A 25441-nucleotide genomic window follows, 5' to 3' on the forward strand; every position below is an offset into this window, starting at 1 on the left:
CAGGTGTATTGGTTGAGGAGGAGGAGGAAAGTTTAAGTGGAAAGACAAGGAGGTTAGCCAGTTCTTAGACCGGCTGGCTACCCTGTGCTGGGGAAAGGGGTGAGGTGAATAAAAGATGGTAAAAAGAAATATTGCAAAGAGAGAAAGAGGGAAATTGCAAAAAAATAGCGAGAAAGGAAAGGCAACATCAAAGAGTATAGGACATTACAGTCTGTCTCTGAGGCCAGTTGTCCGCAAAAAGCGTAGTATAGCTCTCAAAGCCTTCTGGGTTGAGGATGGGCTCGGCCAACGACCCAGAATCCTAGCGCTCTATTGCCGACCCGAGTTTTGATGCCGGCCGCGGCGGTCGCATTTGCATGGAGGCGAAGCGATAGGAGCCCGCGTATACCCTGCAATGTGCCATTCACGTTAAATAGCACCAGAAGGTCCCAATTTCCGGAGCCACTCACTACAGCATTTATAATCATGTTGTGGTTTTGGGACGCTCTCCCAAATGTTATCATTATGTGCCCACTACATGTGATCTGCGTACTCACAAATCAGGCAAGCTCTCTTTTCTTGGGATGTAGCTGACGTACTCTCGCGTGTCCTTCAACGAGTTCTCAATTCCAGGGATTCCTCGTGCTCGTTCAGCACTGATGCACCGTAAAAGTGGAACTTCTGTGAAACGTTTATTATAACTTTTTAATTGCCTTGATATAAAACACCCTTTCATTCGCGCATCTATCTATACGTCGGTTAATCCATATATCGGTTAGTCCATCGGTTAGTGCAGGTATCTGTCGAAACGTCAGTCCGTCGATCCGCCTGTCCGTCCATCTGTCCTTTGTACTAGTCGGTGACTTCAACGTGGACATCTTGAACTTTAGGACCTACCTTCGCTCACTGTCAGTCGTTTACTTCGCGGAGATTTGTAGACTCCTTTGTTCAAAGCTTGCTCCATTATTAGAATATTTGTTGTTTCTAAGTTTTAAGTCGAAAGTGCTGTAGTCAGCTTTTCATAAGAGTGTATTGCGTACGCGTTACTGAGACCAAGTTACTATGCGCCCCAGGGACGTTACCACAAACTTGTTTTTCGATGGAGGCGGAAATGTTGTAGGCCCTAGTGCTCAGATTTAGGTGCACATTGAAGAACCCCAGGTGGTCGAAATTGCCGGAGCCCTCCTCTAGGCGTCTCTCATAATCATATGGTGATTTTCGGACGTTAAACCCCTGATATCAATCAATCAATCAATTATACAATCAATCAAGCTTGAAATCAACTGAGAACGAATGCTTTCAGCTAAAGAAAGTTTTCCTATACATTTGGGGGTAGGGGGGAGGGCTACGTTTGCTGCAGTCGTGTATATGGCTTAACTGCTGAAACGTGGCTACGAATTTCGCCATCCATGATATGTATGCTGCGCCTACCAGCAACATACTATAGAGCTTGCGCATTAGTCACTATTCTCAGGCTTTCAGGCACCATTCTGACAGTTGTGTACTGGCTGGCGAAAGACGTGCATTTTTGTTTCGCGATTAAGCCGTTACTGAAGATGCTACATGCGACAATGGGCATTGTGAACTGTCTTCGTTCGCACACGTTGCAGGCTGCGGCGACCTGTCTCGACAAATAAGAGGCTCGCAGTTCCAGATTTTTAGCAACGTTTAGAGAGTAGGCTTTTCCTAAGTTTATTAGACTCTCGAACGACGCGTGAACGTCGAAACGACGCTACAGACGTCACACTTCAGGGACGACGCTATAGACGTCATACTTCAGGGACAATGCAACGCGAATGCAACGCCGTGTCCAATCGAGAAGTCACACTGCACGTGGCGCTAAAAATGCGCCTACTTAGGCAAATCGGCTATTTAAACTTCATTTGCGGGTTTAGTTTCGCCTTCACTTTATTGCGCAGTCCTTCGGCGCACATGAACAATTGTATGCTCCCATGTGCGTCTGGAAAAATAGCGAAAAAATACTCGGGGAGATCACAAAATACGAGTTGGGGAGGCTCATGTCGAGCTCCTTTCTTGTTGACAAAACACGCAAAACGACACTTCGAGGAGTGCTGCCAAGTGCCCGAATGCGAAGTTCCGTTGTTTTCACTCCGCAATGCAGATGGCTCGGCATTCCTGTTCGGAACGGAAGTTGTTCAAGTTTCCTCCACAACCCGAATAGTAAAAGGGAAAGCAGTGGTTTTTCTCCGCGCTGAAGTAGTAGCGCACCGACCAGGATTGGCATGGCCCTTGCTCCACTTCTGTACGACAGTACATGTGATAGTTCACTGGAAAGTGAGAAAATAATAAATATTCATCACAACAAATCGAAAAAAAAAAGATGGACGTAACTTCCGCATCAAGAAAACTCGACTTGCTTGCTTGCTCGCTTGTTCCTTGATTTATGGATTCTATACGCACCACTGCGAATCGGCCGTTAAACCGGTGGTTAATGTAAGGTAGATTTTAACCTTGAGAAGCAATGAGGAAGAAATCAATCGCCGCAGGAAGAAAAAAAGTAAGGATGACTGGACCATATAGAATAATAAAATAACATGAAATCCAATGAACTAATGAAAGGATTCTGAAGTACAAAAGTTTAATAGAGAGTTTTTTAACAATTTTTTTCTGTCAACAAAAAAATTTTTTCGCACACTGCAGTGATTTTCTCGACAAATGCGAGGCTGCCGCGTAAGCAGAAAAAAAAAAGATGGGAAAGAGCACAGAATTGCTGTCACAGATTTCCAGTTCTGCGGGATTTTTCTAAAATTGCGCTTTTTTCTTTTTTCATCCTTTCTTTTTTTCCTTCTGCTTGAGCAGCAGGTAGAGTTTTCAGTATGAACTCACCAGCTTTCAAAGTATTGCTACAGCAATTATTATAACAAGGAATCTCCTTGATTGCTGCTGCGGTGGCTGCATTTCCGATGGAGGCGTAAATGTTGTAGGCCCGTGTGCTCAGATTTGGGTGCACGTTAAAGAACCCCAGGTGGTCGAAATTTCCGGAGTCCTCCACTACGGCGTCTCTCATCATCATATGATGGTTTTGGGACGTTAAACTCCACATATCAATTAATCTCCTTGATTGCTCCATTCAAAAACGCAAGCTTGTGGCACTGTTATATTATCGCAGGCTTTGTCGCGATATCCTTGTGCCGAATATCTCGCATCATAATTGCTCATATTGTGTCTCAAATTCGCGACTAGAAAACTCATTTAAAGTACTATCTCCTTTTGTACGCACATATCTGCATCGTCATTCACCACTACCTTTAGCAGTGTACCGTTTGATTAAGCTACCAAGTGACAGTCCATCCATCAGTAATCACAATTTGTTAAGCAATGAAACATTTTTCCAAGCGTTATTATTTGTGCAAGTGCTTACTTTTCGTGCGGTTTATTTTCGTTTTGCCTTATATGTCTGCATCACTGTATCCTAAGAGTGTTCAGTTTTTTTTATGCACGTTGTTTTAATTACTGCTTACACCTTCCTTTCCCCCCATTCCCCCCATCGCGTAATCCCCGAATGGGCCTTTAGAGGGTATGAATTATTGCACTGCCAATTATTGCACTGTCAAGACTTCATGGAAGTTATGGGCTTAATATTTTTCCCTCAGTATTTTTCTGGGAGAAAAAAAATCAAGGCTCGACTAACAGTGGCACAAGCCGCACTTCCAACACTTTTGACCGCCGTAGACCATGTGTTCTAAAGTTATTTGACAGCTCGAAAACACTCGAGGATAGCCACGACATTCGTTGCTCCCAGAATCAAGCAAAATGGCTTACGTGGCCAGCAGGTCCTCATGCACCTCTGTTTGCTTCGGAAGTTGTTTCCGGTTCCGCCGCATCCGCTGTACGTGAACCGGTAACACTGTCCCACTCCCCAGTGGAAGTAGTACCGGTACAGCTTCCCGCGACAGGGCCCGGCCTCGGGTGCCACGAAGCAGTTTGTAGGCTTGCCCGAACTGAATGGCTCGGCCGAGCCGTTGCTGCTAGCTGGTTCCATTGCGACGGGCTCGACACCCCCCTGAGCTCTGGTTGTCACTGTCCAGGAAGGAGAAACGTGGAACAAACTTTTTGCAGATCAACTGATTCTATACCAGCAGGCTTTAGCGAGAGCCTCATATAAGCCTCGCCGCGGTGGTCTAGTGGCTAAGGTACTCGGCTGCTGAGCCGCAGGTCACGGGATCGAATCCCAGCTGCGGCGGCTGCATTTCCGATGGAGGCGGAAATGTTGTAGGCCCGTGTGCTCAGATTTGGGTGCACGTTAAATAACCCCAGGTGGTCGAAATTTCCGGAGCCCTCCACTACGGCGTCTCTCATAATCATATGGTGGTTTTGGGACGTTAAACCCCACATATCAATCAATAAAGAGCCTCATATAAAGGCTCTTACTGTAAACAAGGCTACACTGTAGTTCAGAGGGACACTAAGGGACACTGGTTTTGTTGCCACAGTTGCTAATGGGATATGGCGCTTTGTCGAGCTGTTCTATACAGCTTTTTTCTTCTGTCCCAGTCACTCACTGTACAACTGTACGTGGTAAACAAACTAAACTCTCCAAACTCTGACTATAAAGAGCAAAAGCATTTTTCGCGTATTAGTAAAGCAAAAGTTCTTAATCCCAACAACACCGCAACGAAAGATTAAATTAAGACGAGTGCCTTTCAAACCAATCTTGGTGGAGCAGTTTTAGTGTTTTTACTCTATTCATTAAAAAAAAGTTTGACAAAGTTTGTCACCAATTTTGCGTGTTTCTGAGCCTTCATAGATTACGAGAAGGCGTTTGATTCAGCAGAAATATCAGCCGTCATGCAGACACTGCGGAATCAGGGCGTAGATGAAGTATATATAAACATTCTGGAAGAAATCTACAGGAATCAACTGCTACCATAGTGCTTCATAAAGAAAGCAACAGAATACCAATCAAGAAGGGTGTAAGGCAGGGGGACACAATCTTCCCAATGCTATTTACCGCGTGCTTACAGGAGCTTTTCAGAAGCCTAGAATGGGAACAGTTAGGGATAAGAGTTAATGGAGAATACCTTAGTAACCTGCGCTTCGCCGATGACATTGCGTTGCTGAGTAACTCAGGGGACGAATTGCAACTCATGATTACGGAGTTAGACAAGGAGAGCAGAACGGTGGGTCTTAAAATTAATCTGCAGAAAACGAAAGTAATGTACAACAACCTCGGAAAGGAGCAGCGCTTCGAGATAGGTAGTAGTGCACTTGAAGTTGTAAAAGACTATGTCTACTTAGGGCAGGTAATAACCGCAGAGCCGAACCACGAGATTGAAGTAACTAGAAGAGTAAGAATGGGGTGGAGCACATTCGGCAAGCACTCTCAAATTATGCAGGTAGATTGCCACTATCCCTCAAGAGGAAGGTATATAACAGCTGTATCTTGCCGGTACTTAGCCATGGAGCAGAAACCTGGAGACTTACAAAGAGGGTTCAGCTTAAATTGAGGACGACGCAGCGAGCAATGGAAAGAAAAATGGTAGGTGTAACCTTAAGAGACAAGAAGAGAGCAGAGTGGGTTAGGGAAGAAACGGGGGCTAAGGATATCATAGTTGAAATCAAGAAGAGGAAATGGACATGGGCCGGGCACGTAGCGCGTAGACGGGATAACCGCTGGTTATTAAGGGTAACGAAGTGAATTCCCAGAGAAGGCAAACGGTATAGGGGGGAGACAGAACGTTAGGTGGGCAGACGAGATTAAGAAGTTTGCGGGTATAAAGTGGCAGCAGCAAGCACAGGACCAGGTTAACTGGCGGAACATGGGAGAGACCTTTGTCCTGCAGTGGACGTAGTCAGGCTGATGATGATGATGATGATGATGATGATGGTGCAAGACATTTAGGTTGCAAACGTTTTGCTTAAAAGATGTGCAGGTGTGGATGCACTTGAAGCGTTATACTTACCAGTACATGCCGAAAACACCAGTATTCCTACCAGGAGGTGCGTACCTGGGAAGATTCATTATATTAGGAAGACAACATGTTTGATTTCGTTTTGAAGGTGCAAAGACCTAAGTGGTTATATAGTGCTATAGTAGTTGTATAGCGAATCGGACCGAAATGATATAAAAAGAACTTACTAGAAACGCTCATGCTTTATAGTATAGAGAAACTCATTATTTATCTCGACCATATCAATATCTCAATATCAATAAAGGCTAATAAAGAGGGAGGTCAAATCAAGTTAGCTCTTGTGGATGCTTAGTTTTTGTAGTTATGTTTCGCAAAATATTCTAAAAGCTTTGAAATAAAAAAAAACTAAAGAAGCACATTGTTTCATTGTTTAGTGCACCGATATTTGAATAAAAATAGCGTTCTGCTAGCCTGCATGTAATAAGGTAGAAAAAAATTGGGCGATAGACATTACAGATTGCTTTTTGAGGTACACTCCTTATTGGCTAGTACCAAAGTTACACATCCTTTTATCCACTGTAACTCTTTCTCCGAAGCCATGTCTTAGTAATAATAACTTTTCTAAAGAAATCTGATTTGGTCCAGTTAACGAAAATTTTACTGCTAAAGTTGCCATGTGGTCACGACAGCCAATTTTTGTGGTGTAGTTGTCTCCCACCATCGCCCCTATCCACCAGTCTCCGTTAGCGCTATGAAATGAAAAAAAAATATTTCGAAAGTCAGATGGTATTTGAAACCGGACTCCGGAGTGGCAGTCGCGTATTCTACGACGCAGCCTCATTGTTTTCCGAAAGTACTTCTGAAAAAAAGGACCCCATACAGACGTCATGTCGGGCCCGTAATCACATTGACATGTAATATAGCGTGGAAGAATAGTACAATAGCATACAGGCGCCACGCAATGCGAGTTCCGTAACTAGTTGGACTTTTAATGCTTCCTACTTTTTACGGAAGACTCGGCCGTGATACTTCGTCATCCACGGTATCATCAAATGGTACGTAGCGCCATACGTATACGTGTAACGGGTACCACACTTCGCCGCGGAATGTGGGTCCTTGCCTGTTTCACAAAAAAATGACGGTGATGGGTACCTGCTTTAGTCGTCAAGAAAGAGAGTTTAGAACGGACTCTCGACTGCAGACCACCCTTCCCCCTTTCGTTCTGACTGTGTTGACTGTTCTGCGCAGCTCCGCAGTGTTTATTTTTTTATATTCTTATTTATTGGTGTGAGGGACTCCATCACTAATTTACTAATTTACTATTCTTTTCGCTCACTAGCTCATATGCTGCGCTCCCAAAAAAGTAGGTGTTCGGTTGTCAACTTACTCTTGTGCCTATATTGTGAATCCTTGAGTATATATTGTAAAGAAGAGGAAGTACTCCGGCGCAGAGGCAGCAGCATCGAGTGTGCAGCAGCGGCTCGAGCTCGGAAATTGCGGCTGGTGCATCGCCTTCCAAGCCTTCCAAGCACCAATCTTTCTGCTTAATAAATCTCCTTTATAATTGGTGGAGACGTGCCGGGTACCGTCCCTTACACCTTCCCGCTACCATTCTGGAACTCCGTTCTCGACGGCTACCTTCTGCTATGCCGGACGCCGATCAGCAGACGCTTCCATCTCTTCCGGCCACCTGTCCAGGCAGTGTTCCTCAGCGGGAGCCTCCAATCTTCAGTGGAACAGATGACAACGACGTTGAAGAGTGGCTCTCGACTTTCGAACGGGTGAGCGCTTTAAACAGATGGACGGACGCGGACAAGTTGACACGCGTTTCGTTCTATCTCGCGGGTGTAGCCAGCCTTTGGCTTAGAAACCACCAGGCAGACGTCCGAACGTGGCCGCAATTTAAAACGTCGATTGTAGCAGTCTTCGATCGACCTGCCGTCCGAAAACTTCGTGCCGAGCAACGTTTACGCACACGCGCACAAGAAACGGGTGAAACCTTCACAAGTTACATAGAGGACGTCGTCGATTTGTGCAGACGCGTAAATGCCGAAATGACGGAAGCTGAAAAATGTAAGCACATCCTCAAAGGGATTGACGACGACGCTTTTCAAATGCTCTTGGCGAAAAGCCCGACCACTGTTAACGACGTAATTAGCCTCTGCCAAAGCTACGATGAATTGCGGAAGCAGCGAGCTCTGACAAGACGTCCTCCAGCGCACGATTTGGCATCGCTGTCTAGTGTGATCAGTGGTCATGAACACGCATCACTAATAGCCGAAATAAAAGCATTTGTCCGCGAAGAAGTTGCACAACAGCTTTCCTTGGTGCCTTTCACACCAGAAGCTACCACAACTTTACCTTCGTCTCTACGTGACGTCATTCAAGGAGAGGTCGCCGAGGCCTTACCAGCTGCTCGCGAGCCTAATCTTGTGGCTGCTCCTCTCACCTACGCCGCGGCTGCAGCCATGCCAACTCGCAAGGCGCCTGCGCCTCCATTCCAGCCTCGCGCGAGCTATCCTCCAGCTCCAGTTCACTGGACCAGCACTAACACCGCCAACCCGTGGCGCACCCTCGATAATCGCCCGATATGTTACGCTTGTCGATACCCCGGACACGTCGCAAGGTATTGTCGCCGCCGGACGCATATCACCAATGAAAACCGCCGTGAGCCTTTCTTCCCGCTTGACTCCAACGCGCGATACGGTTCCTCCACTCCAATGCCAGCCCGCTACCAGGACGACCACCGCCCTCGGCCGGGACGTCTTCGCTCGCCCTCTCCACGCCGTCGCTCGCCTTCTCCTATGCGTCGACGGCCCGCACCTAACGAGGAGGAAAACTAGACGACGCAGTTCCTGAGGCAAGAGCTGCGCAAGTTTCGGTTTGCCCAAGTACTCATTTGTCACCTACCAATGTTATTGATGTGTTCGTCGAAAATATCCCTACTGTCGCTCTTGTAGATACCGGTGCAGCTGTTTCGGTTATAGATGCTGGATTTTGCCGCTCAATTCGTAAGGTTACGACGCCTTTCTCCGGATTATCGCTTCGCACAGCCAGTGCTCAACCTGTTCAACCGACCGCAGTATGTACAGCCCGCGTGACAATTCAGGACGTTCTGTATACGATAGAGTTCGTGGTTCTTTCATCATGCTCCCATAATATTATTTTGGGATGGGACTTTTTGTCGCGTCATAACGCCGTAATCAACTGTGCTAGGGCTGAGGTCGAATTTTGCTCACTGGATGACCAAGCGTCCGTCGACACCCAGTTTGCCGCTAAACCTGTCGTTAGCGATGACACCTACATCCCTCCATGCTCTTTTGCGTTCGTGCCAGTTTCATGCAGCGCCATATCCGACGGCACGGTCTTCTTCACACCATCTCCAATATTCGTCGCCCGAAGAGCTCTCCCCCTGCCTTTTGTTCCTCTCGATCTTGTAGAAGGGTCAACCACAATGCCAATTTATAATCATGAGTCGTCGTCTTTATCCCTACTTTGTCGCGAGTGCCTTGGCCACGTCGAAACAATCAGTTTTTCCAGAATTATATCCGTCCCCGATGAGGTGCCTTCTACCTCCGTCTGTGAACTGGCTGTCGTCTCAGCGCCTGACTCAACGTCGGCAAACATATTTCAACCATTCATCGCTGCAAATTTGACATCTTCGCAGCGTTCACAACTCCTCACCATTCTTGAGAGCTACCGCCACTCTTTCGACGTTGAACAAACATCTCTCGGCCGTGCCTTAGCAGTAGAACACCACATCGACACTGGGTCCCACTCACCGCTGCGACAACGACCATATCGCGTGTCCGCTACAGAACGCCGCGTCATTGCTGACCAAGTAGACGACATGCTTCGCAGAGGCGTCATTCGACCTTCACAGAGCCCATGGGCGTCTCCGGTGGTTCTCGTCAAAAAGAAAGACGGTTCTATTCGTTTCTGTGTCGATTTCCGGCGATTGAACAAGATCACGCTGAAGGATGTCTATCCACTACCGCGCATTGACGATGCTTTGGACAGTTTGCAGGGTGCCGAGTTCTTTTCCTCGTTAGACTTGCGGTCAGGCTACTGGCAGGTGCCTATGGCGGAGGCCGATCCCCCCAAAACCGCTTTTGTCACGCCAGACGGCTTATATGAATTCACCGTCATGCCCTTCGGACTTTGCAATGCACCCGCAACGTTCGAACGAATGATGGACAACATCCTGCGTGGACTAAAATGGAAGATATGCTTGTGTTACCTCGATGATATCGTGGTCTTCGCCCCTAACTTTGACACACACTTACGTCGCCTTCAGCACGTCCTTACTTGCTTAACTAACGCCGGTTTGCAATTAAACCTCAAAAAATGTCGATTTGCCATTTGTCAACTGAACATTTTGGGCCACGTTGTTTCCAAGGAAGGCATCCTCCCGGATCCCGAGAAATTGCGAGCTCTTACGGCGTTTCCTAAACCTGCCACCATCAAAGAACTTCGAAGTTTCATCGGCTTGTGTTCGTATTTCCGGCGATTTGTCCGAAACTTCGCGTCTATTATATCACCTCTCACGCAACTTCTCAGCAGCTGTAAAGACCTCTTATCGTGGTCCCCTGCCTGCGACGAGGCTTTCACCACCCTGCGACGGCTTCTTACGACGCCACCCATTCTACGCCATTTCGATCCTGAAGCTCCAACTGAAATCCACACCGACGCCAGTGGTGTAGGCCTGGGTGCTGTGCTCGCACAGCGTAAACCGGAACATCAGGAATACGTCGTGGCATACGCTAGTCGCACACTTACCAAGGCTGAGAGCAACTACAGCGTCACAGAAAAGGAGTGCTTGGCCATTGTGTGGGCCCTTGGAAAGTTTCGCCCATATCTATATGGTCGTTCTTTTGACGTCGTGACCGACCACCACGCGCTGTGCTGGCTTTCGACGTTAAAAGACCCATCTGGCCGCCTCGCTCGCTGGGCGTTGAAAATTCAAGATTACGACATACGCGTGGTTTATCGGTCAGGACGGACGCATGCTGACGCCGACGCCCTTTCCCGTTCCCCCCTGCCCCAGAATGCCACAGCCGACTCCGCTTGCGATTCCACATAATCATCGCTTGACTTTGACACCATTGCTATCGAACAACGCAATGACCCGTGGACTGCGTCTCTCCTCAATCATCTCTCCGACACTTCTGAACTCCCAAAGACGCGAACGCTTCGGCGCCAAGTTCCACACTTCTCGATACGTGACACGCTTCTCTATCGACGCAACTACGCACCAGAGGGACGCAAGTGGCTGCTCGTGGTTCCACGAACCCTGAGGTCGCAGATTTGTTCCTCTTTTCACGCTGACCCACAATGTGGCCACGCAGGAGTCTTCAAGACCTACGAAAGGCTTCGACATCGCTACTACTGGCATGGCATGTATACCTTCGTTCGCAACTTCGTCCGCTCTTGTGCCGAATGTCAGCGCCGAAAATCTCCACCACACGCCTCCGCCGGTGAACTGCAGCCTTTACCATGCCCTTCTCTACCCTTCGAACGGGTTGGAATAGATATTTATGGGCCACTTTCATTGACTCCGACTGGCAACAGGTGGATAATAGTTGCTATCGACCACCTAACGCGCTATGCTGAGACCGCTGCTCTTAAAACGGCTACAGCACAGGAGGTTGCCACTTTCCTACTGCGTCATTTTGTGTTGCGTCATGGAGGCCCTCAAGAACTCCTCAGTGACCGCGGCCGCGCCTTCTTGTCCGAGGTCATTGAAAAATTGCTCGCTGAGTGTGCTATTGTACATCGCACATGTACCGCTTACCACCCACAAACCAGGGCTACCGAGCGCTTTAATCGTACTCTCGGTGACATGCTATCTATGTATGTGACGCCTGACCACTCTAACTGGGACTTAGTTCTCCCATTCATTACATACGCCTATAATACGGCAACGCAAGCGACAACAGGCTTCTCCCCTTTTTACCTCCTCTACGGCCGTCACCCCTCCCACACCATTGACACCATTTTGCCCTATCGACCAGACGCGTCCGAGTGCCTACCGATCTTGGACGCCGCCAGACACGCAGAAGAATGCCGCCAGTTAGCTCGTCGCTTTACCTGCGATGACCAAAACAGGCAAAAAGCAATTCATGATGCCCAGACCTCAACTCCCGTTTTTCTTCCGGGTTCTCTTGTATGGCTGTCAGTGCCGCATCGAACACCTGGGCTCTCTTCCAAACTTCTGCCAAAGTACGATGGGCCATATCGTATTGTCGAACAAACTTCGCCAGTAAACTACCTCATTGAGCCTCTTATGCCACCATCAGACTTGCGACGTCGCAACCGCGAGGTTGTACACGTCCAGAGGCTCAAGCAATACCACGGTTCAACGCCGCCTGCCCAGGACTAAGTCGCCAGGATGGCTCCTTTTTTCTCCGTGGGGCCATTGTAAAGAAGAGGACGTACTCCGGCGCAGAGGCAGCAGCATCGAGTGTGCAGCAGCGGCTCGAGCTCGGAAATTGCGGCTGGTGCATCGCCTTCCAAGCCTTCCAAGCACCAATCTTTCTGCTTAATAAATCTCCTTTATAATATATATATATATATATATATATATATATATATATATATATATATATATATATATATATATATATATATATATAAGGGAAAGAAGTGTATCCTTAAAGGCTCGTTTTTCCGCGTTTTTATATTGATGAGATACAACAGAAAACAATGCCAAGGAAAGCATAGGGGAAGTTATTAGACCAATTGTAATGTAAATATGAAGAAAGAAAAGTGGGTGAAAAGATTACTTGCCGTGAGCAGGAACCGAACCTGCGACCTTCGAATAATGCATTCAATGCTGCATGTACCACTGAGCTAGCTCGGCGGCTATCGTCCGAGCCACACTATTGGGTATATATTTGAATTTAAACGTGGGAGTAAGTCAGCGCCCTCAGTAGCCATGGCGGCGAGTGTGGCACAATCTTTATGAGCCTGTCTGGCGTCAGGTAGCACGTGAACTTATGACAAGCTGGCAGCTGACCAACAGTCCCTCGCATGTAGTCCCTCGGGCTGCTGGTTTATTGTAAACGATGACGAAGAATGCTCGGCAAGAAAAGGCTGTGTCTCAGCTTCAGAGTACCAAATTAAGACTAAAATGAAGGAAACGTTACATACATGAAATAAGTGGAGGGTAAAGGTAGAACCTAAGGGTAAACCAAAGGTGGAAGCTATGTGATAATATAGCAATTCAAATCAATCTAAAGGCAAAAAGTCTGCCAGTACGAGACCCTGGTTAACGAATAAGGGAAAAAAGCGTATACTTAAGGGCTCGTTTTTCCGTGTTTTTGACACAATATTAATGAGATCTAACAAACAGACAATAGTGCCAAGAAAATTATAGAGGAAGGCCTCAGGGTACTCGGCTGCTGACCAGCAGGTCGCGGTATCGAATCCCGGCTGCGGCGGCTACATTTCCGATGGAGGCGGAAATGTTGTAGGCTCGTGTGCTTAGATTTGGGTGCACGTTAAAGAATCTCGGATGGTCAAAATTTCCGGAGCCCTCCACTATGGCGTCTCTCATAATCATATGGTGGTTTTGAGACGTTAAACCCCACAGATCAATCAATTACAGAAGAAGTTATTAGACCATTTGTAATGTAACATATATATATATATATATATATATATATATATATATATATATATATATATATACAAGAAAAAGTCCTGACACCATAAACGGTGACTAACTTAGTAGGCGTTCGTTGTGTTTCGACTTCTTGCGTACGTATTTGTAAGGCGTGTCTTTTTTTAAAAATGAATACTTATCAACTGCTCAGCTCTTTCCTATTCCAAGTTCTCATGAGTGTCATGCCTAACATATAAAAGGAGCACTTGAACTTTAGATTCTTCGCTCCATGCCTATACATATAAACATTATAAATCGCTTTGCTCGTGTTAGTAGCATTAACGGTGACGTACGAAGACGTTGCATTTTTTTTTCATGCACTGTTACGGATTTCTGAGCTATAGTTCTGTCTTATAAAATATCAAGAGAGGACACCCGAGGCACTTGAGGCCCGGAGTGAGAGTGGGTTTCGCACTACTGCCAACATTATCTCGAATCGTGCGACTCTTATTCCAGTCAGCTCAGGATTCGGATACTCGGGAACTTTTTGAGCCTTGAACCACTGTTTGAATACAGAGTAGGAATCTGACATAAATGCAAGAAGCGTATCATTTCTGACAGCATGCTCGCTACTGTAGTCGCTTGTTGCAGGATGACCGTTGTGAAGAATTTCCCATTTCACTGACGCGTGCTGTAGGCCCGTGATTTCAGGTTAGGGTGCACGTTTAACAACACCATGTGGTCGGAATTTGCAGAGTCCTCCACCACGGCGTCTCTCATTATCATATGGTGGTTTTGGGACGTTAAACCCCACAAATCAATCATCATCAATCACTGACGCATACGATCCTGCCGCAATCAAATATTTATTGCACTGGTGTGATGAACGTGCCATGAAAAAAAATGTGCAGCTTTTTCTTGTCTTCGAGGGTAGTATAGGATTTTGGAATATAGATGGGTTATTGTGAGCAACCTAATGTGTAACAGAATCGAAAGTTGGGCTAGTTGGATATGCATGGTACAACTGTCGTTCAAGCACGGGAATAAACACAAAGGAAGAGTGGACAAGTGTTCGTCTTCTCTTTCTTTGTGTTTATTCGTGTGCTTGAACGACAGTTATATTCAATGTGACATTATTTCTTATTTTCATGTTAAACATCTGCTGGAATTATGCGAATTCAGATATCGTAGATGAATTGTGAACTTTAAAATTCTTAGAAAATATTTGCTCGTACCTACCCTTGTAGAAAATGAAGGAAAGACAACAGTAATGTCTGGGCCACTATTCCAATGAAAGTACTTAGAAACATATTTCTTTTCTGCTATGACTTCACCAATTCCTTTCTTTATGAAACAATGGGTAAGATTCAGTTGGGTATACCTGCGTGGCACGATAACGTGGCGACACGGTAACTTTAAGGATAAGGCAAGGGGACAGCACTTTTTAAGGCTTATTTAAAGAGCGGAAGAAGATGGCCAATCTAGTGGAGCGCTCCAGCGCGAAGCGTTTGCCGCACTCAACGAAGGAAGACATTGAATTTTGTTGCTTCGTGCATAAACAAATTAAAAAAATGGATTTTTCCCAACGCTCAGCTTTCAATTCTGCTTAGAGTGTAATTGCTTACTTACATATACAGAGCCGTGCTGCTGGTTTATTGGTATATATGACGAAGACTGCTCGGTCAGAAAAGGCAAAGTCTCAGCTTCACAGTACGAAATTAAGACTAAAATGAAGGAAACGTTACATACATGAAATATGTGGAGGGGGGGGGGGGGGTAAGGGTAGAACCGAAGGGTAAACCAAAGGTAGAAGTTATGCGAGAATCTCACATCACGAATCGGGTTTTCATGGCTAAAAAAAGACAAAGCACACTTGTACACGGCCAAATTTCAAGTGCGACGAAGCAATCTATAGGTGGGGAGCTCATTCACAAGGCCGTTCACGAGTAATCAACGGCGTTCGTGGATTACGCTTTGTGCAATATGTGCCCGTCGCTACCGCACCGAACATCCCGTACCAAGCGGCGGGTCCCAACTAAGTGTGCCAGAGTTCAGCCCCTTCGCGGACAACACTCACCGTTGGTCGGTATTCCACGCGCTTTGAATCGATTTCGGGTGCCGTTTCCGAAGCACCATACTCCTCCGGGTGTCATCGCGATCCAATCGCGCACCTCCGGGACAAAGACCGCGAAACACAAAGCTCACAGCGCAGCGCAGGCGGAACGCTGTTCCCGCAGGCTTTCGCAGTGCCTCTTTCATTGTCCTCTTCGGCAGCGCCTTGGAACACCTGGCGCGTCGCGTCGACTTCGCCCACCACAATGGCTTATATGCTCTCATTGCGCATTTAGAGTGTTTTGAACTTTAACTGAGAATGCCTTATTCTTTTCTGCGTGCAGAGAAATAGCGTGTGGCCAAAATCACGCTGGGAAGAAGAGGACTCGACCACACCGAAATAGTCATAGCGCTCGACAAGGCATGAGTCGTGCTGTCTTTTATCTTCTATTGCTTTACGAAGTCATCTTCTCGTTGTACTTTTCTTTTCGTCTAGCAATCTGTACTCAGTAGAGGCATAAGTACGACAGGCGTCCTTAAATAAGAAAAATTGTAATTCATGCGGCTAGTTCCGCAGCGTCAGCATAACTTGTGCAATGCTTTTGGTACTGTTGGTTGTCAGGAGACGCAATACAGTCCGCCTCGGTGGAACAGTTGCTACGGAGCTCAGCTGCTTGTCCAGAGGTCGTGGGTTTGACCCCGGTCGAGGCGGTCGTGCTTCGAGGAGGAGGAGGAGGAGGAAGGGAAGAAATGAAAGGCAGGGAGGTCATGCTTCGAGGGAGGAAAAATGGTGGAGGCCCTGTACACTGGGCCATGGCTGTGTATGACCAAATAACACTAGGTGCTCAACATTTCTGAAGCCATGACGTGCTTCATAATACTATCGTAATATTGGCTCGTAAGCCTTGGCAATAATACGAGGTGTCAAAAACGCAAATACCCATCATTGTCAGTGCGACCCATTATGCTGGTCACGGTGCTGTTTTGGTTCTTTAGTTCTTGAAAATTGATAGAAGTGGCCCTAGAAAAAAAAGGCAGGTCACGTGTTGGCGATATTTCTACTTGTAGATTGAAATAGTGTCCATTAAATTAAAAAAAATAAAGATCAGTCTTCGGGCCTGATACGATTCATTATGGGAGGCAGTTGAATAAGCAAGCCGTTTCTTTTCTTATATCACCGGAAAAATTACGACTAAATTGGTTAGTAATTGACTATGGAAGTCAGCTTTTCTATTTGAATTGCACGGTGCGCCATATTATGGTGTATGTCAGGAGTACCGCAACATGTTTCGATGCGGTGAAGAACCTATGCGGCGATTTAAATTATAGGTACTAATTTTCGAGTCACCCTTTCACCATAGCAAGCGCAAAGCGTATTTGCGCTTCTTCAACACGAAGTCATCATTGACGCATGCGAAAATTGGAACAGCCGTGACGTCATTCAGGGCAACTACGAACTCTTTATAGTGACATTGTTCACTCTGTCTTTAGCAATCGACGGAGCCTTGGTGCATAGGTCCCCGCAGGAATCGGCTAGGATTGTCTTTGATGCAGGTGGCCTGTTCACGTCAAGAAACGCGCGAGAAACAGGTGCGACTTTATTTCCAATTCACCCATTGTCTCGATTGGTGAACAGTAAAGCTTCTGTTCTCTGTATTCTTAAAACTTGAGAAAAAAAAAGGCGCCTATACAGTGATCACCTACGAGTTGCAGGTGTTTACCTAAGGTACATTGTTTTTCGAACGTAACAGCTTGCTTGTTTCTTTACGCAGTATGTTTGACCATATATCTATGAAATCCACTCCTCGAAGACGCACGTTTCTAAAAGAATGCATATGAACCGTTATCTATGTTACCACCCCTAGTGAGCAAGAAAGACCGCTCCTGCTGCATTGAATAAAAAGGCTGCTGCTGTGACTGCCTGCTCCGCATCATTTTGCTTTGGGAGATGCAGTAGCGGAGGAACTCCGGTCCTGGTGTTGCCATGAGGGTGCAGTTTGAATTTTTCTTTTTTTCGTTCCGTTGCGCTTTGTATTATTGCGATAAACAGGTATGTTTAATCAATCTCAAGAACCTGTAGGAGTTGTCGACGAAGTATTTGCGCAGTGACGTATCTTAGCATTGTCAATAAAAGAAATGTGTGCCATGTCAAATTAAAAAAAAAACAATTTATTCAACTCTAGCTCTCTCGCGCATTGTTATTGATTGTCATGCGTCTGAGCTTGACAATCTGACAATGCCTCTGAGTCCGCTTTATTAAAATTTCTTTCAAAGTTCCACTGATTTTAACTTACTCCCTCTAAATTTCCGCATTCAATGGATAGTGTTCGTCAGTTCGGATCTGATGACTAATCGGAAGCCTTTATGTCGTGAAGAGTCTATTTTAAGCTGTTGCCCGCTTTATTTCTGCTCAGTTGCGCCCATAATGTGATATATATGGTGGAAACAGCTCTTTACTAACGCTGGTACCCTAACAATTTCAATGGGTCTTCTTGATTAGGTAACTATAACGTGCAATGATTTCCCTTATACTGATAGGCTATCGTGCCGCTATAAATTAAATTGGCACATCCACCATGCACGAAATTAAGGCCTTGAGGATCGCTCCGTTTTGACGCTCAAAACGTGCGTTTTCCGTAGCGGTGAGTGCATTTGAATTTTCTGATGAAGCAGTATTTTTAACTGCAGTATTTTTCGTTGCCATTTCCAGGGCTATAAAAACGCGACAAGAAACAAAGAGAAATGGGTGCTATAATACTCAGGGCTATTAATTGAAAAGTGACAACATTTAACACCGATAAACAAATGTGGCGAATAGAGAGAGATGAGAGAATATAATTTATTGTGAAACTGGTCCGGCAGTTTCTTACCCTCCGTAACGGACCAGGGTGTGGTGCTGGTGGCGGCTTCAAGCCCTTGTACACTGACAAGCAGAATAATTTTATTCATTCAAATATGCAGAAAATGTTATTGACAACATTTATGGGCACACTCCGTGTAGTTTTTTTGCCCAGTCACCGTCAAGCTTGGAGCATGCATGGTGGCGAAGAAAACAAGCCCTTAAATTTACTATTATTTCCTTCATTTATAAAGATGGCGTCGCTCTGCCAGTTGTGATGCCTTCAGAAAATATGCGATGAATTAAATTATGGGTTAGCTGCCAGCTTGCAATAGTATCGCGTGCTACGTGGTGCCAACAGGCAAAACGAGTGTTCCTCACTCTCCATAAGTAGAACAGGTGGCGCTGACTGACGCTCGCACGTTTAATACACACACATAGCTTGATTGATTGATTTGTGGGGTTTAACGTCCCAAAACCACGATATGATTATGAGACGCCGTAGTGGAGGGCTCCGGAAATTTTGACCACCTGGGGTTCTGTAACGTGCACCCAAATCTGAGCACACGGGCCTACAACATTTCCACCTCCATCGGAAATGCAGCCGCCGCAGCCGGGATACGAACCCGCGCCCTGCGGGTCAGCAGCCGAGTACCTTAGCCACTAGACCACCGCGGCGGGGCCACATAGCTTGATACACACACACCGTAGCTCAGGGGTAGAGCATTAGATACGTTATTCGAAGGTCGCAGGTTCAGTACCTGTTAATGGCATGTTACTTTTTCGTTACTTTTTCGTCACTTTTCTTTTTCACATATACATTTCAACAACGTCTAATAACATCTCCCCTACTTTCCATGCTGTCATTGTCGGTTACTTCTCATCAATATATGTAAAAAAAAGTTAGGGAACAAAACACTTAGTCGTAGTCCCAATAGTTATTACGTTCTCTCGACGATGAAAGAGTTTCGTGTATTGCCTTTTGTCTTTTCTGAGATGTCGCAACAATGAAGCCGCATTCAAATTCGCCATTTACGTGCGGCACCGTATGTATGATTTCACATATTGAAATCTAAATACGAAAGAAATACCATTTTTGATACCAAACCCCTAAAAGATTGCAGCTAGGTGTGTACTTCTTAGTGGCACATTCAAACTTGTCACACTAGACGAAAGAGTTGCGCTGCATTGTGTTCGCGTGTTTGCAGAAATGCGAAGTCTCGCGGAATCACTGTCGCGTCATGCGTCAGCGCAGAGGTAAGACCAGGAACTTCGCGTGCTCTATATATGTTCGTACAGCGCTGCGCCATTTTTTTTTCACCTTGGCGCAGCTGTGCGTATCTTTGTGGGGCATTTTAAAGGGTCCCTAAACCGCACTGTGTTCAAATATGAGAAAGTGATTTTTCTCTCGCCTTCCCTACCCTCCCTACAGGCGCCATCTCCTCCCTCGGGCCTTATTTCTTCACAAAACGCGTGCAAGGTCGTTCGCACTAAACATGCAGCTAATCGTTATTTGGACCTTTCTGACAGCACGTTGCTATATCGGCTTGCACAATCGTGAATGTAGAAAACGAAGTTAAAAATTAGTTTATCGCGCACGATGGTCATTGTGAGACAAGGCACAACGATCATGCGACTGCGCGACGAAGCTTATGTACAGGAGACAATCCCCAACAAATATATTTCGTATTATATTGGCCAATCGAGAGCTTCTTTCATCCTGACGTCACGAACAAACTGCTTACGTCACTAATGTTGCAACAAGGACTGGAAATGACGGGACAAAATAGCATGTTCATTCTTCGTATTTTGAGGTGTCGTTTTAGGGCCCTTTAAAGCCTCGGGTCCCTTTTTTTTTTCTGCTGAGAAATATCCCTTTGGGACGCTTGTACGGTCAGTTAGTCGACCACGCTGTTTTTTTAAAAGAGCTATTGTTTCAGAGCTATGGAAAGAAAAAAATGTTTATTATACAGGTGGTAAGTGGGTGATGACCCGAGAACTAGTGAACAGTCTAAAAGGTCATCAGCGCATGTTACAGGATTTGTATACGGAACTGCTGCCAAAATGCTTTGCTTCTTTTGCGTAAGTAATATATATATATTGAAAATTTATTTCCTAGCAATAGAATGAATAGAAGTAAATCAGTTTGAAATATGCACCTGGTTTGATTTTTACAGCAAGAGCTGTTATGAAATCACAACATTGGTCACGCGCGGCGCAATAGTTATCCGCCGCCGTTGGCCGTAACCACCATCACATGAACTAATAAAAACAACTCATAGAAAAGACACCAATGACATGTGGTAACTGACTGAAGTGAGACTCCAACCCAGGTCCACTGCGTGCAGGCCAGTATTCTACCACTGAGTCAAGCCAGTGCTTGGGACTCGTTCGCAAACTTGCCTAAGACAAGTTTGATGTCGAGAAAGGAAATGCGCTAATATAACCAAAAGTATTGAAGGACCATAATATTTGTCACGTGCTTGCTCAAGAAAGACGATGGCAGTTGTGCATGAGCCACGAAGGACTACGTCATGGACGAAAAGAACTCGCTAGCGCATTCTAATTAAAAGAGGTCGACCTGCTTCTGGCGTCTCAATCACTGCGGCAAGAGCTCTGTTTTGACGTCGTGACACCGGTGGAGGTGCTGGAGCCTACAACCGGATGCAGGACAGTCTTGCTCGGACCCGTTCACTTAGTCCAGAGACCCAGCCCCTCGTCACGACTCCGGTGCACCGATTCAGTCGGCGCCTACTAGGCCTAAGTCCGGAGTCCGTACCTGTTCCGCCTCTATGGCAGCTCCTACCACATCCACGGCTACCCTTACATCGCAGACCACACTTCCCTCCCAGGTGACTCTTGAACATCCTCGCGTTCCTGAAGTTTTCCATCGGGAAGAGTACGAGGATGTCGAGGGCTGGCTCGAACAGTTTGAACGGGTCGCTGTATCTAACCACTGGAACGAAGAGCACAAACTTGGCCGTGAATATTTTGCCCTGAAAGATAGCGCTCGCACGTGGTACGAGAACCACGAGGCTACTTTCCAATCTTGGGAACATTTTCGTCGAAAGATCCTCGCCATATTTTTCAACACGGACCGACGGGATCGCGCACAGCAACTGATTGAGGCTCGCGCACAAAAACCCAACGAAACAGCCGCCATGTACGCAGAGGGTATGATCCGTCTGTTTCGACGAGCTGACCCTGACATGCCCGAAGTGAAGAAGATGCGTCACCCAATGCAGGGTGTCCAAGAACCAGTGTTTGCGGGCCTCGTTCGAAATCCACCTACAACAGTAGATGAATTCGTAAGAGAGGCGACTGTCATCGAGCGCACACTGCAACAACGATACCGACACTCTGACCGCCTGCCGAACCACGCGGCGGTAAGTGCTGCAGCTCAGAACACTGCCGTATGCGAAAGTTCCCTGCGACAAATGATTAGGGAAATACTGCGTGAGGAACTTCGGGCCCTCTGCGTCCCTCCTACCAAACCGCCCGTCACATCTGTTGCCGAAATCGTCAGCCAGGAGTTGAAGCAAGCCATTACACCACCCGCGCCAAGTCCTGAGCCACATCTAGCGAGCTACGCTGATGCGGTCCGTCGTCCTCCACCGTCATTTGTGGAGACACCCTCCCAGCCACCACCCGCGGCCGTACCTTGGTGGCAACGGGCTTCCATGAGACGACCACTAGTTCGCTGAACTGACTTCTGGCGCATGGCCGACCGTCGACCTATTTGCTTCCGCTGCAGAGAACCAGGTCACATTGTCCGCTATTGCCGTCATAACGATTCCAGATTCGGGAACTTTTTTCGTGCCTCTTCTTTCCGCTCTGAAGACCGCCGTGCACACGATCCCGATCAACTGTCGACTGGCCAAGCAACTACACCACGTTGCTGGCGATCTCCATCTCCTGCGCGTCACCGTGACTTCCCTCAGAGCTACGCGGACGTCTCCAGAGGCCGTTCGCCTAGCCCGCGCCGGGGAAACTAACTGCTGCGACCTCAGGGGGCAAGGTTGCCAATCGTCGAGACACCGAAAAGTTCCCCCTATCATCGCAAGAAGATATGACGACAACCACGACGAATACGACGATGAATACTAATGCCGGTGAAGTTTTACGTGCTGATCTTGGCGTTTTCATTGACGGACATCACGTTACAGCACTGGTCGACACTGGCATCGACTTCTTAATCATGCGACAAGAACTCGCCGACCGCCTTAGAAAAGTCAAGACACCGTGGACAGGGCCACACATAAGGAGTGCTGGTGGTCAGCTGATGACTCCCACGGGTAAATGCACCACTCGACTTCGCATTGGGGATTCTAGCTTCGTGGCCACTTTCGTCCTGTTGCCAGACTGCTGTAAAGGGCTCATTTCGGGCATCGATTTTCTTCGAGATCATGGCGCTATTACCAACATCCCTCAACGTATGGTGACGTTTTGCGCACATCGGTATGCCGACGACAGCAGCGACGAACTACGCGGCCGTTTGCGAATAGCCGACGATGTGACGCTCCCACCGAGATCCTGCTGCCTTGTGTCTGTGTCCAGTGGGTGGGCTTCCTATAAAAATGTGATAGTGGAGCACATAGTCGCTCTTTTGCCCACGCAAGGCTTTTCCATCGCGAAAGGCATTGTACTGGTGGACAGACAGAAGTGCTCCTCACAAACTTCAGCAACGAGCGCTGTCAAATCCAGAAGGGTACTGCAATTGCCTACTTCGACTATATAGACCAAGCCGGGGATTGCTTTGCTTTGCAACCAGACGACGCAACTGCTCCTGCCTCGACAACTTTGTCGGTGGACATCTGCTTCACGCTACCGCCCTATGATAGGAAGCGCCTGCTTGGACTTACACACCAATTCGAAGACTGCTTTTCGCGTACGTCAAAGGTCCATCGGACACCATTGACCAAGCACCGCATCATTACTGAAGACAGCACACGACCGACTCGGCAGAACCCCTACCGTGTGGCTCAGAAAGAACGTGAGGAGATTCAGAAGCAAGTACAGAAGATGCTCGTGGATGACGTCATACAACCTTAGAAAAGTCCTTGGGTGTCCCCCGTGGTTTTGGTCAAGAAAAAAGACGGCAGCTTGCGCTTGTGTATTGATTATCGTAAGTTGAACCAAGTCACGAAGAAAGACGCCTATCCACTGCCTCGCATAGACAATTCACTTGATCGGCTGTGTCATGCGCGCTATTTCTCTTCAATGGACATTCGAAGCTCCTACTGGCAGATAGAAGCCGACGAGAGAGATCGGGAAAAAACGGCCTTTGTGACGCCTGATGGCCTTTACAAATTTAAGGTGCTTCCTTTTGGGTTCTGCTCGGCGCCAGCCACTTTTCAGCGTCTCATGGACACCGTACTATCGGGCCTGAAGTGGCAAACATGCTTGGTCTATCTAGAAGATGTTGTTGTATTCTCAGCATCATTCGAGGAACATCTCAGCCGTCTATTCACCGTACTTTAAGCCATATGCTCGGCCGGCCTTACTTTAAAACCGGAAAAATGTCATTTTGGTTTCAACGAACTCGTCGCCATCCAGTGAATGCAACACAAAATTCGCACAACAATCGCACAAAAAGTGTTTAGCGGATACAACGCTTTTTCAAAGAATGACGAAGGATAGCATAGTGAATGCCGACATATACTACACAGACATGATTATTTATGGCGTATGGGGTATCCAGCAAGTGTGCTTCTAGCATGTATCCAAAGAGCGTTTAGAATAGGCTCTGAAAGGCCCCTCTTCATGCTTTGGCTGTGACTTTGCTGCGCGTTCCATGCAGACCTGGTTTTTTTTTCTGCCATTCAACTGAAGTAAATGAAGCAAGGGCGTATTCTTTTTCTTTTTTTTTAGTGTTGCCCCTGTGGCAGTATTGCGTTTGCTGCCTTCAGAAAGCACAGTAGTGAAGCACTTTCTCGTTAGCAGTTCCGGCTTCTCTTCATCTCAGTCTGTTCTTGGCAAAGCCACTATCTCTTACCCTGTGTCTACGGCAAAGATTTTGCTACCTACCAATCACTACCAACAACAGAGAAAAGTCTTTAGTTATGCGGCGGATGACTATCCTAGCCCACGCAAAATTCGCGAGGACAAATTTCTCTGAAGCGAACATTTCTTCAAGCGGAATTCCCTACTATGTTGCGACTCTGAACAACATTCATTGCTGCAATGGTTTTTGGCAGTTGCAACAATGCTTCGATAAGTAGAATTTTACTCAAGGCCGTAACTGACTTAGGCACTTGCAACGTTGAATAAAATTCCACTTATCGAGCACTGGGTCTAGCAGCACCACACGTTCACGAATTTTTCAATTCTTCAAGCTTCATCCTTCCCTTAACTTCGGCACCATTACCAACTAGCAGGATCAAAACGTCTGTTCACAGAAATTTTCCTCACAAACTCCAATGAATGTGTAATGACCATCCTGGCTGCGTGGCTGAACTTCTTTTGTGTTTGCCTGACTGCATGTATTCTGGGCACTTTCGCAACAAATTAGGGCTTTTATTTTGCCGTAGTTCTTGCAGTTATTCTGCTGTCGGTGACATAATTCTTTTCGCGGCTTGATTACGTAGGTGCTCAGCGCCTTAAAATGCCTTGCAACACTTTTCCATACAATGGTCAAGTAAAAAGAGCTTATTGTCTTACGATTTGACCACTGCGAAATTCTCAGAATCCATCAAGTACAAGCGGTGTTACGGGATATTGTAGCGCGCCTTAAGCTCTTTGTATCTCTCTCCTATCGTAACAATAAGCCCACTGAAAGCTACGCAGGGAGGGGAATGGCAAAGCTCCAAGATTATGCGTCTCTTTGTCAACGTGCATAACGATCTTGAGCACTTGTATGTTCATCTCTAGTGGCTAAGGTACTCGGCTGCTGATCCGCAGGTAGCTGGATCAGATGCCGGCTGCGGCATTTTCGATGGAGGCGAAAGTGCTGTAGGCCCGTGTGCTCAGATTTGGGTGCGTGTTAAGGAACCGCAAGTGGTCGAAATTTCCGAATCCCTCCAATACGGCGTCTTTTATAACCATATGGTGGTTCTGGGAAGTTGAACCCCACATATCAATCAATCGGTTGTC

At 46.7% G+C, this 25441-nt stretch overlaps 1 protein-coding gene across 1 annotated transcript; it reads right to left on the reverse strand.

Annotated features, from left to right (window-relative positions):
• Window positions 1-1861: 1861 nt before the first annotated feature.
• Window positions 1862-15740, reverse strand: LOC119166748 (kunitz-type serine protease inhibitor A-like). Its single transcript, XM_037418076.2, has 4 exons — window positions 15536-15740; window positions 5904-5948; window positions 3763-4020; window positions 1862-2267 (listed from the first exon to the last, which is right to left on the reverse strand). The coding sequence occupies exons 1-4, from the start codon at window positions 15609-15611 to the stop codon at window positions 2086-2088; spliced, it is 561 nt and encodes a 186-aa protein (XP_037273973.2). The 5' UTR covers window positions 15612-15740; the 3' UTR covers window positions 1862-2085.
• Between the last annotated feature and the right edge of the window lie 9701 nt (window positions 15741-25441).

The sequence above is a fragment of the Rhipicephalus microplus genome, chromosome 6 (genome assembly GCF_043290135.1).
Source record: "Rhipicephalus microplus isolate Deutch F79 chromosome 6, USDA_Rmic, whole genome shotgun sequence".
Taxonomy (NCBI): Eukaryota; Metazoa; Arthropoda; class Arachnida; order Ixodida; family Ixodidae; genus Rhipicephalus; species Rhipicephalus microplus.